Genomic DNA, 16,035 nt, shown 5'->3' with positions numbered 1-16,035 from the left:
TGACACAGTACAGTATACAGTACTGTATAAGTAGATGATAATTTGGTAATTTATGAATGAATAACCTTATTAAATTTGGTATACAGCACTGGTGACAAATGAGGTATCTAATAATTCACTTTGTGATGTAAAAAAAGGTTACCCGGTAAGGATTAATACATTACCTCGAGTCTTTAATAAAAAAATTACAAATACCTCCACGCTTAATATAAATATTCTATTTACATTAAGTATATTTCCTAAGACAGGAAAGAATTAAGAAATACCAGATCTGTGAAACATGGTAAGCATTAAAACATTACCCCTTCCATGCTGTTGTACTTATGTGTTGGAAATTGCAAATGTTACCTAGTTAATGGAATTATCAGAGTGTGCAGGAAGGGATCAAGAAGCTGAATGGTTGCAGCAAATAACTACCTGGTATACCACAAGGGGTCACAGCTCAAGATTGAAGAAGCCACAAGTCCAGAAAACTGTGAGGGCAAACTTTTTCGGAGTGAGAGTTGTGAACTCTTTCAAGACCAGACTTGACCAACACTGCAGCAGGTTCAGGTACATTCAGGAGCCGGTGCATGCCCAGTACTTGCCAACAGTGCATAACAGAGATGTGACCGATCCTCCAAGCGGCTAACGAGCCGATCAGTGGTGAAGAGGATAAAAGTAAAGTATATATATATATATATATATATATATATATATATATATATATATATATATATATATATATATATATATATATATATATATATATATATATATATATATATATATATATATATATATATTGCATTATTCAAGTCTTATAAAAGCTGCCTTGCATAGATTCCAGAATTCAATCTCAAAAAAAGGGAATTTGGAAGTTTAAAAACATACAATAGCTTTACGTGATTAAGCCTTCATAAGATGCTAAATGAGAAATCAAACATTTCCTCAACTTGTGACCCCTAAGACTGCACAAATGCAAGCAAGTACTGTAATTTTCATTATTAATGTAGCTTATGATATCCTTTTCTATTTTTTTTACCATTTTCAAACAATTCTTAATAATGCTTGCATAATTACTAAAGCATTGATGCAGTGCCATGTTTTATGTAATATCAATCGTTAAACTAGTCATACCACAAAACTAGACTACTATAGCACAATATCTGTTGTAAATATTTCAATGTACTTTCTAAGTTTTGAGATGAAATTATAACAATGACAAGAATCACTAACTTTTTCATGAATAGAATCTAACACATCAAAACAATGAACCCCACATGATGGAAAGGTGTCCATACAGGTCATAATTTTGTCTGCTTGTAGACATCACTTTTTTGTGTACAAAAACTCCTTTTCTGCTGAGATTATCAAAGTTTCTGATATATAAGTCATTTGGCATGATGTTCTGGAAAGAGGTGAATATCAGCAGTCAGTGCCTTAGATGTGCAACCTTTAAACTCACTATTAAAAATATTGACTTTGTTGTTTGAACAGGTACAAGAGAAACATTCAAAGTTAGTGTTCCTATGTGCTGGAGATAAAACACTGATATTTCAGTTCCACTAAACCAGTAGGAGAATCTTGGGGTGAAGGCAGTGTCAATCAACATTGCCAGCATGTATCAGTGACTTTAAATCAGTATGAGAATATTCACCTAAATTTGTAATGATTTATGTGATTTACAATGACGTTTGCAGCTAATATACAATAAACTACTGTATTTCATTTGAAAGTTCAGTACAGTAATTTGGTTTGGATTATGTATTTATTGCCAAGAGTTTCATATTTTTCCAGTAAAGGAAGATCTATCATTGAATGGAGTACTGTATCAGAAATTGAAAGTTCAATAACAAGGCAAAAAAAAAAAATATTAATGTTAAAGGTATAAATTTCAATCAGTATCTTTGCGAGAGATTTGATACGAATGAGGTAATTCAAAGAAAACTGCTTTTCAAAGTTATGATAAAACTAAATACTAGGAAGCACAGATAATGAGATCAGTAGCTAAATTTGTATAGTACTGTAGTTGACTAATTACATATTTCCTCAGTGTGTGCTTTTTCTTTGGAGAAAAAGCACCTGATTGCATATAGGAAATAGCTATACTGTATTAGGTTTGTACTAATTTGAAGTAAAATAAATTGGATTTAAACACGTTCCAACCATTTCAGGCAGTTAAAAGTTTACTACAGTATCTTGCAAGTACCCTCCAAGGTGTGATGTATATTAACAATAACCTAGTGAAAAACATCACAGTTGTAGTACCATTCCTTGGTAAGATGCTGGATTGATGGGCTGTGGTGCAGCAAAAAGATCACAGCCCTGATACACAAACCGTATTAACTGTCGCTGTAGTTCTGGATCAGTTATAAGTGCCTCTGTTACTCTTGCTTCCTCCAGTTCACCTTCTATTTCATATTCACTGTTATCTTCACTGTCACTCAATTCCTCAATGTTAATATATTCAAACTCATCTTCATCCATTGCTTCATTATCATCTAACACTACAATTTCTTCATCTTCACTATTATCTTCAACTAATGTTACTTCAAACCCTGCATTTAATGTCATTGGCACTCTCAAGGCAGTAGCATTATTGGCTGAAGGAGCTTCCTCTACTAGCACATTAGATGGGGTATTATGTGCATCCACAATAGCACTGGACAGCTGGTGGGAGAGTTTTGTGAGTTCCACATGGGCATGTTCTCGAGTTAGATGTGCAGCGAGGCCAGTCACCACTGGATGGTCCTCTGGCAGATGCTCCTCCTCTAATAAAAACCTGTGTGAAGTGGTGTTAAGGATTATAACTTCATCACTATAAAAGAGGCTTTCTACTTTAATCTTTGAAGCACAGTATATACTCCAGTACAATATTGTGTTGTACTATCATTTTGTTGTCAAATCAAATTCTCTCCCCAACAAAGTGGTTAGGAATGCACAAAGAAATATTCAGAAGAGTATCCTGGGCAAAACAAAGTTTATGTAGAGTACTGAGGATCTTGTAAAATTAGTGTCTAGTTAGTTTAAATAATTACTATGCCATTTTACATGATTATGTTGATGAGGATCAGATTGATTTATTCTTAGACTCTCCATGAAGGTAATGAGCTATAAAGTATACTTTTCAAATACTGTATTGATTAACAAAATAAATAAACCATAATCACAACTTTTCTCAAAAGATGTCACTTTTGGGCAGGAATATTGTCAGCCAGTTTCAAGATTTGTTTATGAGTTATATAAGTGAACATTATAATTATTCTGCAAGAAAATATTTATCAAAGAAATGAGCAAATACAGTAGTGCACTATACAGTAGTACTGTACAGGTACTGTACTAAATTTACTCAGCGCAAAGTTAAAGTAAAATGGATGTTAAGTTTGAGGTTTGTTTACTGTTGCATATCAGATGTTGCTGTTAATTTCACACAACACATGTAATCATAAAAGAACAAACCTCAATGTTTCCTTCAAACAGTCCTGGTAGCCAGCCACAACATCAGGATCAACTATTTCCTCCTCCTCATTGAGGCTGGGAGGGATGGCTGGCGATTGAGCTGATTCCTGTACTGGATCTGCCCCTACCTCAGGCGTTGATGCATCCACACCCTGACTAGAATCATTTTTGCGTGGTGACACTGGTACCGGCATCTAGAAACAATGTTTTTTTTTCATTTACTCTCAGGGTCTTTAAAGAAAACACATAAAATGGACTGCAGCCCACATTAATACATCTACAGGTAATGATTGTTCTCCCACTTTTCATTCAAAGACTGAAACATATATAACATGCACATTCATTTAATGTTTCTTATAGTTACGGATAATGAAGATGCATTGAATGTGTAGTGGATTCCTCCCCTACAAACGCTTGTCGCTGAGCAGCCGACCCCGCGAATTCCCCAGTGTATGCCTCGTGGTCTGGGTCAACCAGCGCCGCCTTACATGACGGAGGTCAACTATTAAGCCACGCCTACCCCCGCTATATAAGACCTGACCTCGTGGTGACCATCCCTTCTTCTACCTACACCACCCAGCAAGCAACACCCCTCCTCCTGCCTGGCGGTCCTCGCTCCCGCCGGCGAGCATGGCGACCCACAAGCTGTCCTCCTCTGAGCACCCTCACCAACCAGCTCTCTCTACATCACGCTTGTAACCACGCTGCCTTCCCTGCACCAAGCTGCACTGTACATCCAATACAACATGTATACAGAGAGCACTTTGTGTGTTTCCTTTCTCCATCCCATCCTGAGTGTGAACGAAACAACTCGTACCCCACAAATGTTTTTAAAGATTTTTTTTTTTACGTGGGGATTAGCACACCCGGGCACAGGTTATTGACTCACAACTGGGCCTGGGGGGGGGGGGCGAAAATGTAATAATAATGTTAATTATAATATACAGAGTAATAATAATTCATGGTAAATAAAATTTATAGTAAAAAATTAAAATAAAATAAAATAATACTGGTAATAATAACAATAATAATAATAAAGAACCATAATAATAATAATAATATAGAGTAATAATAATTCATGGTAAATAAAATTTATAGTAAAAAATGAAAAAATGAAAATAAAATAATACTGGTAATAATAACAATAATAATAATAATAAAGAACCATAAATATATAAAAAATAAATAAAAAAGATCAAAATTGAGAACCATTATACTGTATGCATGTTGTGTTGTCAGTAGTACGAGAAACAATTGAGACCCTGCAATTGTGTGTAATTGAGGCAGAAAGTCAGAGATCATCAACCTGGGACTTGGTCACAATTTTCGTGATGCCATATGGCAGCAGGGTCTACCATTAGACAATACATAATTATGCTTCCAATATCTTCCCAGTTGGTAGTGTCTCCCGGTATGGATAACTATACAATATAACCTCAGATATCGGGCATTTAACCATCCTGAACTCTCAAGCAGCCAGCATTTTCATGTGGTGGGGTCAATTTCTGGGAAGTAATATCTAATCACATTTTAAAAAAAATGGTTTGAATTTGGTGCCGCTTCACCCATGGTTCCATTTCTGGGCACTTGAGTCACTGTGTGGATCCTCCAGTTGGCTAAACACACTGGATGCCGCTATTAGTAACCTTAATGAAGAAAAACTAGTTTTAAGTGTAATCTTATGAAACTTAAGTGTTTAAGGAACTTAACAAACCTGAAAAAGAGTAGTGAACTAGGTGATTACTCTACCCATATTTACTCAAGCGAAGCTCAACTAGTAACTATCTGCTACTGTGCAACAGAATTACACACCACTGCAGTGCTACATAACAAGTGAGTACAGCCCTTTTATTCCTTTTACAATATTTACTGTGACGCTTTTCTGAGTTTGATATATGTATTTATACTTTACTTATACTTTTATCCTCATCACTGATCGGCTCGCTAGCCGCTTGAGCGGTTGGTCATGTCTCTGTTACACCCTGTTGGCAAGAATTGGACCCTGCTCTAGTGTTGGTAAAGCTTAGCCTTGAAAAAGCTCACACTCGGTGCCATCATAACACACACTGGCAGTGTTCCAACAGTTCACAATTCTCAAGCCAAATAAGTTTGCCCTCACTGTTTTCTGGACTTGTGGCTTCTTCAACCCTGAGCTGTGACCCCTTGTGGGGCAGGCGTCCGGCAGCTCCAGGTAGGCATATTCGACCGAGTAGTGCCCTCTGAAATGTTTATACATTTCGATTAGGTTGCCCTTTGCCATTTGTAGTATAATCTAGGCAGTTGCAGGTGTTCTAATCTAAGAGTAACTCAAGCATCCGGAAAATATGATTATCCAGCACACTCAATTCCCCGTGCGTTCCGAATATCTGAGCTTATACTGTACTAACCATTAATAGCTACTTGTTTTGATACAATAGAACATATTGTACCTTTATTCCAAAACTAATAGCTTTCCTTTCTCCTAAAAGGATGTCTTATATTTAAAGATACCCACAGTACTGTATATCTATGTATCAGGGGCAGATACGGGAATATCAAAAGGGGGGGTCCAGGGTCCAAGAATTTTTAGGTGGGGCAACATGGAGAGCAAAGCGAACCTACCCGGGGGGGGGGGGAGGGGCATAAGCCCCCAGATTATTATATTATTTTGTTTTAATCTGACCAATATCAAGGGAATTTTGAGGCCATTTTAAAGCCATGTGCACTTTATATTAGGAGATATTCTGAGGTCATTAGTAATTACTTTTTGCTATTAAAAAATGCCTGAGTACAATACTGCATTAAAGAAAAAGTATTTGTAATTTTCTGATGAAAAGGGGAGTCCGGACCCTCCCTGGATCCGCCCTTGTGTTATAATGACCGGATGTGATGTATATGTACTACAATACATGTGTAGGCATGCATGTTTACACGTGTGTTTGTGAACATGTGAGGGCTGAGGGTGGGTGCTTGAGTATATGCTGTACTGTACTTTAAACAGTACTGTATTCATATTCATTTCCTTTTAATTTTGTAAAATTAATCAGGATCAATGAAGATAAATTATAATGATTTGATCTGCAGGAAGTGAATAGGAATACAGTACTGCATAAAGAAAGTACAATGTAAGAAATACCATCCCGCGATATTGTTTTTGTCCATATTTCGTTCAAGGATGACCAATTAGCCACCATGTTTGAACTTCACGGAACATTTCTGGGTTTTGTTAAGATACCAATTCGAAAATATTAGCATACTGTACTTTTATATATACCAATTCCAATATTTACTAAACATAAACGAAAATAAAAATATCTTAATATTTTACTAGGATATATTAAAATATTATATTGCAGATACAATAACATATCAAATCTAAAATAGATAATCATATACCGGTAGCCCAGGCAGATATTAGGTTGTGGCTCGCTTAACACCTGACCCTCCAAGGTCCGCCAGTTGCCGCCACCTGCACCTCGAAACGTAAGTCTTCACGCCTGCCTCCTCACGGTAATTGTATTCCAAAGAAAATTGTATATACTTTTAATATCTAATTAGATTTTAAAGTTCATTACAAAAAACAGACCAACTGCCCGAACGGCTAGTAAGCTGTTGAATGGTGAAAAAATATTAATTAAAGGTTAAAATAAACAGTAACAGGAGAAAACCAAAACTGCCATTCCAGGTGCCCAAAACGGTAGGCAGAGGACCGTTTTCAACTCTAGATTTTCTCTCTCGAACCCACTTAAACAATACCAAGCAAAATGAGTGATCAATTTTGTAAGAGGTAACATTAAACAATGGAGATGATACCGGTGGTAATGCTTTGCTTCGCTTACTTTATCCTCTTTGCCCCTGATCGAAACGGCCAATGGCGTTCGGCCATGTCTGTTTCGCACTGTTGGCAAGTACTGTACTAGGTATGTAATGGCTCCAGAGTGTACTTGCGTCAGTGATGGTCACGTCTGGCCTTGAAAAAGCTCACACTCGGTTGTGGTAATAGCAGTTGTAGGAGGTGACATTAAATATTTCCACCATTCTGGATGAATGTCACAGTTAACCCGAGAATGTTTAGTTAAAGTTCCGCCTACAGATAAAACAGGCACTGAAGGAAACATTTGTGGCCAAGTTTGGTGGCTAGGAAGCTTGATGCTGTGTGGAGCTTCCGGTCGACCGGGGCACAAGACCTTCCTGACGCAGGGAAGACCTGGCCAGGTTTTATAGGTGCCCATATCTCATTAAGGATATTGAAGCAGTAGAGAATGTACAGAGGAGGGCTACCAAACTAGTACCACAGATCAAGGATTTATCTTATGATGAAAGACTAAGGAAATTACAGTTACCGACACTGGCGTACAGAAGATCTCGTGGGGACCAAGTGGAAACATACAAGATAGTGTGTGGCATATATGACCAGGCATGTACAGCAGGAATGTTCCAGATGAGGGAGGCTGACACTACCCGGGGGAACACAAAGAAGATCTACAAAACAAGAGCGAGGCTAAATCTCAGAAGACACTCGTTTCCGAGTAGGGTTGTCAACAACTGGAATGGGTTACCTGAGTGGGTAGTGAATGTGGAGACGGTGGAAAAGTTTGAAGCAAAATTAGATAAATACTGGAAAAATCAACAAGAATATGATTAAAGGGCACAAATATCCGCCACACACAGCCACCGTCTGAGTAGAGAAGAGGCTATTGAGCTGGAGTCAGGGGGCGTGAGCCTCTTCCAGAAGATCATCTGTGAGTATCTGTGAGTTAATTTTGTGGCCGCCTTAACTGATGCTTGGTATCCTATTACTGCAGTTTTGCCCAGTACACGGCCGACTGTTTTAGCCATCCCTAAGCTTAAGATCTCCTTATTTGGAGTATTTCTCACCCCATTTCAACCAGGGGGCAAAGAAAAATAACGCCAAAAATAAATTTTATTTTTTATTTATTTATTTTTTGAGGGGGGGGGGGATAACTCTAAAACGGGTACTTTTTCCCGAAAATGAAAGTCAAATTCAATTAAATCACACCAAAACACACAGGTTAAACTAATTTCTAAACTACTAGGGCATATTGGCCGAAACTGTAATTTTACCTGATGCTCTACAAAGGCAAGGTAAGGCTTCAGTGTTATTTTGATGCTAATTCTGTATTTGAACTCGACTAGTTAAAGCACTCTTAAATCTTCACTTATGATGAATTAACATCGTATGCAACGAACTTTTCCAATGAGTCACAATACCCCAAAGCTTTAATGTAATACAGGAAACCAAATTTGTATAGCTATATGTAAATATTTTGAACAAGCACTGGCGATTAAATTTTATATTGAAAAAAGGAATCTCGTAATGAACAAATTAATAAACTCATTCACGAATCACACACGGGAAAATGGAAACAACGGAGTACCTTAGCTTTCGTCTTTATTCAAGACATCTTCAGTTGCCTCTGAAGATGTCTTGAATAAAGACGAAAGCTAAGGTACTCCGTTGTTTCCATTTTCCCGTGTGATTTTATCAAGATATATATATATAAAATGTGTTTGTGTGTGTGTGTGCAGGAATGGTCATACCCTAGAAATACTTATTCCTTGCTCTCACCCATATCTTCTGCCCCCAGACCACCCCTCCTTGTTGCCCAGGCCACGCCTAACCCACTCCCTCCCAGAATTCTCTTCCCTCACAAGACCACGCCCTCATCCACACCCCACTCAACGTCTCAGATTTCCTTTGTACAGTTGAAATAAAGTCTTCGTGAAACCTGACACTTTGTTAACCCTGGGCGCGCTTGCTCAGGGTACCTATATAACTCATGCAAATTCACAACGATTCTGTAAGTTAAAATTGCATCCTAAATGCTATTAAGAGTAAGAATATAGTTGAGTAGTGTCGGTGTAATTTTGTTACTGTTATAGCTTAACTAGTTACATTCGTTCTTACACTTGTTACGGTGAAAATTTAACGTATGAAACAATACGCGTTGGTCATTAGTGTTGTATAGTACAGTACTAAGATTAATTAACAAAATATCATATTAACAATAGTAATGTATAATGTAACTACTAAATAAAAAATATGACTATTAAAATATATATCAAGACAATAGTACAATAGTTAACTAAGTAAGGTGTTTGAACAACTTGTGTGTGCATTTCAACGTATTCTTGCTTTTCCGACACCGGTACTGTACCGTACCTGTAAATTACCATATTTTTTTTTCTCTGCGCATTTCAAAATGATTAAGTTCTTTAAATCACTCGAACACTGGTTCCGTTGTGCACTGGGGGTATTTCGAATGTGATTTTAAGACCATAATGTAAACAACTGAAATTTCACAGGAATATTTGCCATTACCCAAAATATCATTACTGTATGATAATATAATGTACTAAACAAGGTATCAGGAAATATATATATTTACTGTAAATGAAAATTTCGTTTGTGATTTTTTTTTATTTTGATAACGTAATCGAAGTATAGTAGAAAAATAACACTAAGTAACACGGATTTTATATAATGAAAGACATCGAGAAAAAACATACAGAAGAACAATTAATGAATATAAAGAAAAGTTTTAAGCAATAATTCTTCCGGCACAAACTGCCCTACATGTGGCACATCCGGCGTAAGGTAAGCTGAGCTGCTCGCTGACCACAGGTTCGTATCCCCCTGCGGAAAGGCGGGCGGAAGTGGGTGCGACACGCGCGGGTCGCCAGCTGCTACACGACCACTTCTACCTTGGCTCCACTCGCACTCCTTAGGTGATATTGTTGACGCTCGGTTTACTTCAGATAGAGAAAACGAATGAAGGGAGAATCTCTGTTGCTCCTTTTAACCGTTTTGCAATATATATATATATATATATATATATATATATATATATATATATATATATATATATATATGAGAGAGAGAGAGAGGGACAGTGTGTGTGTGTGCATGAGGTTTAGAAGACACACAACATACTGTAGATGACACGGGACGCACACTTGGGTGTAGGTGTAACCTGAAAGTCATGGTGTGTAGCGTGTGTGACGATCAGCTGTCCCGCGCCCCCTCACAGCTGCTGCGCGCGCACCCTTTGTCGAGCAGCTGCTACTAACACAATTATTGATGTTTCACGAGGCTGATGCTGGCGGATTCTGTAATTACCATTGTTAAACTACTTTTAAAAATTAGATGAAAAATTTTATTATACAATATTTGCATCTTATGTAGTTACTAAGAAGCATTATTTATCGCTGTTTTAGCAAAATGTTTGACTGTCGTTGGGGATATTTATATCCCACAATGCAGCTGCTAAGCTGTTCATTGTGTTTGGATGCCTGTGTTTTTATTTTTATATCTAGTTCTCAAAGTAGTTTCATATACTAAATAGTCATCTGGCTAGGTGTATTAGGTTATCTTCTTAGTTGCACTGAATTGTGTAAAAGCCCTGCAAAAGCTAATGCATAGCTTTTATATAAAAATGGCAGTACTAATTTAAATAGGGAATACTGTATTACCAGTATTTTCCAATGTTATATTTGCATAAAACATGAGAAAAATACTGGCAAAACCACATCAAGGTGAAGTAGAAGCGAACTATTACGGACAAACGTGTTCAACCTCCCCACAAAGTGCACGTGTAGTTTCGAAGTAATTCATATAACGTATAGATACACTATATTGTAAGAATGTTAAATGGTATACTATTACCACACACAATTTTGAATATTGCGATACGTAATTGGTTAAAATATTGGGTAACATCTGTTCCTGTAAATTATGTCTAGAAATGATCTCCCCCGGTCGGCTCCCACTGCAGGAACAGCTGTCTTGTTTCTTCCCCCACCACCTGTCCCCAAACATCCCAGGGGTAGCGCCTGTACCTCCACCCCCCCCCCCTGCATAAGCTCTTCCAAATGTGAATGAAACAATATGATGAAACTATTAATAAGTGTCACAATCTAGGATCTAAAAAAAAAAAAAAACGATTGAAGTGTTAACCAAAACTAATATTTTTTTAGTTAATTACTCACAAAAAGTAGCAGACTCGAACATACAATACCGCCAAATTATATTATATGACGTTCTGTTATAGTAGTCCCTTGTGCCATTACTGAGTTCGCCAATTATTAATGATATCGGGCGGAGACTTAATCGAACTCCGACTGCCCCATGATTGGGTGTTTCATCACTGATGAGCAGTGATGGCAGAGGCGTCATTGATGTCAGCGACGCTTTTTTACGGGGATTAGCCCACCCGGGCACAGGTCACTGACCCACATCGGGGCCTGGGAGCGAAAATGTAATAATAATAATAACAATAATAATAATAATATTCATTCATTGTAAATAAAATTTATAATAGAAAATACAAAATTTAAAAGAAAATAATGACAATAATAATAATAACTGTAATAATAATAATAATATTACTACTAATAAAGAACCATAAAGAAATACAAAAATGAAAAAAGATCAAAAGTGAGAAACAATAATTATGTATGTTGTGTGTAAATGAGGCAGAAAGGCAGATCAGCAACCTGGGACTTGGTCACATTTTTTGTGATGCCATATGGCAGCAGGGTCTACCATCAGACAACACATTATGCTTCCAATATCTTCCCAGGCGGTAGTACCTCCCTGTTTGGCAGCTGCCTACTACTTACTACCCTTGATTGGTTGAATTGATATAGACTCCCTTAATTGGTTGAGTAGTCATTGGCGCCCTTGGTTAGCTGCGTAGTCACAAATGCCCTTGATTGACTGAGCGATGTCAAAGAGCCAAAGATTACAGTAGTTCAATTACATCCTTGATTGCATGTCAATTGGTGTTGAATAACTGTGTTAGTGGCCCTGGGATTGCTGAGTGATGTCAGAGAAGGCCTCGATTGGATGTCATTTGTTGAGTGACGTCAATACATCTTTATCGAGTTAGCATACATGGACGTGTTATCAAATCTGACGAGGACTCGGCAAAACTACAGGAAGATCTAAACAAATTTTTCGAATGGTCTGAAAAATGGCAGATGAAATTCAACGTCGACAAATGTAAAGTACTCAGTATAGATGTAAACAGGGAAACCAGATATCAGATGAACAACGATGCCATAGAGAAATCCGACTGCGAGAGAGATTTAGGAGTAATGATAAGTAGGAACCTTAAGCCAAGTAAACAATGTGTTTTTGCTCGTAACAAGGCTAATAAAGTACTTGGATTCATACAAAGGAGTGTTAGTTACAAGACTAGCGAGGTCATCCTAAAACTGTATCTTGCTCTTGTGAGACCACACCTGGATTACGCAGTTCAGTTCTGGTCACCGTATTACAGAATGGATATAGAATCCTTGGAAAGAATTCAGAGGAGAATGACAAGACTAATCCCGGGCATTAGGAACCTTGAGTATAGAGACAGGTTAAAGCATCTTAATTTGCACTCCCTTGAGAGACGTAGAGCGAGGGGCGACCTGATAGAGGTGTATAAGTGGAAGGCAGGGCTAAACAAAGGACATTACAAAGGTACTCAAATTATCCAACCAGGAGCGAACTCGTAACAATGGTTTTAAATTAGACAAATTTAGATTTAGGCGTGAAATAGGTAAACACTGGTTTGGAAACAGAGTAGTGGATGAATGGAACACGTTACCAAATATCATCATTAACTCGAATACGCTGAATTGCTTCAAACATAGGTTGGATGCTCATATGAGCAATAGGGGTTGGGTGTAAACGGGACTGCCCAGTATGGGCCAATAGGCCCGCTGCAGTTTCCTCCATTCTTATGTTCTTATGTGCTGTATAAAGGCTTGAGAACCCCCTAACAAACCTTTGCATGGGAACACTAACGATACAAGGCGTCTCTTGACTGACGTAGCTGACATAATGACGTAAGTCGTGTTCCGAACTGTCGTTAACGTGACAGCATATCAACAGTGGACCCATAATCATAAGTAATTCAGGACAGCAACGTTGTAAATGTCATATCATTGGTCATGACAACGAAAATACCGAGACGGTGTAACTCATGGATCGGAAGGTATGCGTGGCGTCACGTCAGGCTTGCATAAAGAAGTAGAGTTCAAAGTTTCCAGATAAAAAGCGAAATGTGTATATGAAGTATCCTTCACTTACCTAATAAGGAAAAGGTGATATCAAAGGTTTCATACACGGCGTTTCATATTCAGTTTTCGAAAACGTATCCTAACTAAAGCCAGAGCTAACCCTCACCAACTAAGTACTCCTAGTTACTTTGTATAATGACTTACGACACCCACTTTTCAAAATGTGACGTCATTGGTGGCCCTTGATTAGCTGACTGAGAAGCCACAGTAAATAAATCAAAGCATATCTTGGACGTTACTCGGTAGCCTAATCGTAGCTTACCACTCCAGCATCTATTTTTTAGCAGTGAAATAAACAGTAGCGTGTCTTAGTTCCTCCCGATTTTACTAATGGTTGTTAATTAACAATAACAAGTGGGGGTTCATAGTAGTTTTGTATAATCTGCTTGGGGAAATGCAGAATTCGAAATTTCGTATTGGTAAAGAAACAATAATTTAAATTTTAATGTCTTCACAATAATTAACAAATCAATATTAATTAAGTATAACGTTAAATTTTTATCTGACTATAAAGTTGTCACAGATTGGCAGTCAGGGAAAGGAGTGAGATTATCAGACCGTGTTCATGTCAATCAGCTCTGAGGGTCTCCATAATAAATTTGAAGTCACCCAGGTACAGTACTGTATGTACAGTAGTTCAAAAGATAATGATCAGGATTATTTCTAGAAAGGACGGGCGTTCCCTGCTCCATTAGTGAAGTGACAATTAAAGAATGAATAAACATTTGTTGTAGGGGCATTATACAATTGAACTTTTTTTTAAACAGCAGCCTGTTTCATCAGCGGCGTTGTTATAATACTTAGTTAAATTTCGTAACAATTAGTAGTAGCAAACTAAACTAATGATGGGTGATTATAGTAACAATTATGCGGATTACTTTACTTTATAATCAACTTGTATAATTACGTTTGTACTGTTACTACTTTTATCTAATAAAATAATATTATTGCTTCTAATCAGGCTGGTAGTTGTTATGGTGGTAAGGGTTGACTGGGTGGGTGGGTGATGGGGAGGTTGGGTCGTGGGAGGTGGACGAGAAGGGCATGGATGACTGCGGTGGTTGGTAGTTAGTATGGAGTCGTTATACAGATAAATAAAACACTAAAACACACCTACACTGCACCATCTCCACAAAATATTTACAATAACATATAACACTTCACTTGGTTGTACACTTAATCCAGAACAAGGGCTGACTTGGAACACTTACACTGTACACTTAAAATTATTGACTAGAATGAGAAACGATGCTGACAGGATAGGTAAATCCCGTCTATCTGCTGGTCGTTACAACCGGCGGAGCGGTAACGTGCTATGCCCGCTAAATCCCGTGTCACGCGAAGTACTGCGTCCGTGTCCGTGACTGAACTCCAACTCCTGCCGTCTGCACGCCCATCTGTCCTTCCGCGGTTGACGGATACTTTCTTTCCAACTCCTGATTTTTATTTAGTACCGAGCTTGTTATTGCTGCCTTTTCAATGGAAATTTGCTTAACCCTGTTACATTTGGCATTCCAATGGTGTTGAGTTGTATATTTGTATGTATATATTGACTGTTCTGAAGTAAAGATACCAAGCGCAATGTTCTGTAAACATTTATGCCCTGCCGGCCCGTGCTCAGCTGCTCTTGATCTTACAGTTCCCACCGCTCATACACGAACGGCCGTTACGACTATGTAATGTTCAGTTTTTCTTCTATTTATTATTATACTCTCAAACCTAGTAGGTTAATTCAGAATTTATTTGATGATACATGCAGATAATGAATAACATTACCATTGCTTTAAGTTTAATTGAAGAAGATAATGTGAAAGTTATTATTTTGTAGACTGCAAGTGTGAAATGTAATGAAATATTATTTTAGCCAGTGAAAACTAGATGGATGGAGGGAAAAGGAGCCACGCGCGCCGTAACGTGCGTCGCAACCAGACACGCGCCACTTGGACTTCCTGACCCAATTTGAGGTTAAAATACTTAATTGCACAGCTTTCAGTGTCATTATTTACCTTGGCACCACATTAGCACGAAATAAGGATAATTTTAAGTTCACTTAATATTGTGATTATACAAGAATTAAATATTCTGGTGGAAAAAATCCAGTCTTTTGTCACCGGTGGTGCGTGCGGAAAATTGCCGGGCATACATTTTTATAATGGAATATCCAATTTATTTGTTTAATACCTGACTCCTGATGTTTAATTTATGCAAACACGGTTAAAATTTGAATACCTAATATTGTAGGGTAATTTGTGAATCGAGTGATCACACAAGAAATCAGAAAAAAAGGCAAATAGGCAACTCCCATGTTAACATCTGCTCCTGGGTGGGGTTGGGGGATAGAGTTTAGCTAAAAGGGAGAATTTTGTTTGTAGGTTAACAGTTTCATGACCTAACAGAACATATGATGCTTGCATACAGAGAATTATATCTTTCATAATTTGTAATTGTTGATAGACTAGTGTAATTATTAACCTTGTTACGCGCTTAAAGAATTTAGTTTTTGAAGTGCAGTAAAAACAT

General features: G+C 37.6%; 1 protein-coding gene across 4 annotated transcripts; it reads right to left on the bottom strand.

The window, feature by feature from the left end:
* Window positions 1-789: 789 nt before the first annotated feature.
* LOC121876597 lies at window positions 790-14,910 on the bottom strand. 4 transcript variants are annotated; one of them, XM_042381804.1, is made up of 4 exons: window positions 14,727-14,910; window positions 3,442-3,635; window positions 2,251-2,764; window positions 790-1,390 (listed from the first exon to the last, which is right to left on the bottom strand). In XM_042381804.1, the coding sequence occupies exons 2-4, from the start codon at window positions 3,633-3,635 to the stop codon at window positions 1,244-1,246; spliced, it is 855 nt and encodes a 284-aa protein (XP_042237738.1). In that variant the 5' UTR covers window positions 14,727-14,910; the 3' UTR covers window positions 790-1,243. The 4 variants fall into 4 exon arrangements, with proteins under 4 accessions (XP_042237738.1, XP_042237740.1, XP_042237739.1 ...); XM_042381806.1 differs by lacking the exon at window positions 14,727-14,910 and adding an exon at window positions 3,806-3,945; XM_042381805.1 differs by lacking the exon at window positions 14,727-14,910 and having other exon boundaries at window positions 3,442-3,902.
* Between the last annotated feature and the right edge of the window lie 1,125 nt (window positions 14,911-16,035).

The sequence above is a fragment of the Homarus americanus genome, unplaced genomic scaffold, assembly GCF_018991925.1.
Source record: "Homarus americanus isolate GMGI-L3 unplaced genomic scaffold, GMGI_Hamer_2.0 scaffold28, whole genome shotgun sequence".
Taxonomy (NCBI): Eukaryota; Metazoa; Arthropoda; class Malacostraca; order Decapoda; family Nephropidae; genus Homarus; species Homarus americanus.
The sequence above is the reverse complement of the archived record's forward strand: the minus strand, read 5'-3'. Positions and strand labels throughout refer to the sequence as shown.

What these genes read in the sequence shown, in the direction of transcription:
- LOC121876597 (XM_042381804.1), bottom strand. Translation starts at nt 3,635, where the DNA reads ATGCCGGTACCAGTGTCACCACGCAAAAATGATTCTAGTCAGGGTGTG. An exon ending in TGTTTGAAGGAAACATTGAG is followed by an intron (nt 2,765 to 3,441) that starts GTTTGTTCTTTT and finishes CACTTCACACAG; the next exon opens with GTTTTTATTAGAGGAGGAGC. An exon ending in CAGCATCTTACCAAGGAATG is followed by an intron (nt 1,391 to 2,250) that starts GTACTACAACTG and finishes ACCTCTTTCCAG; the next exon opens with AACATCATGCCAAATGACTT.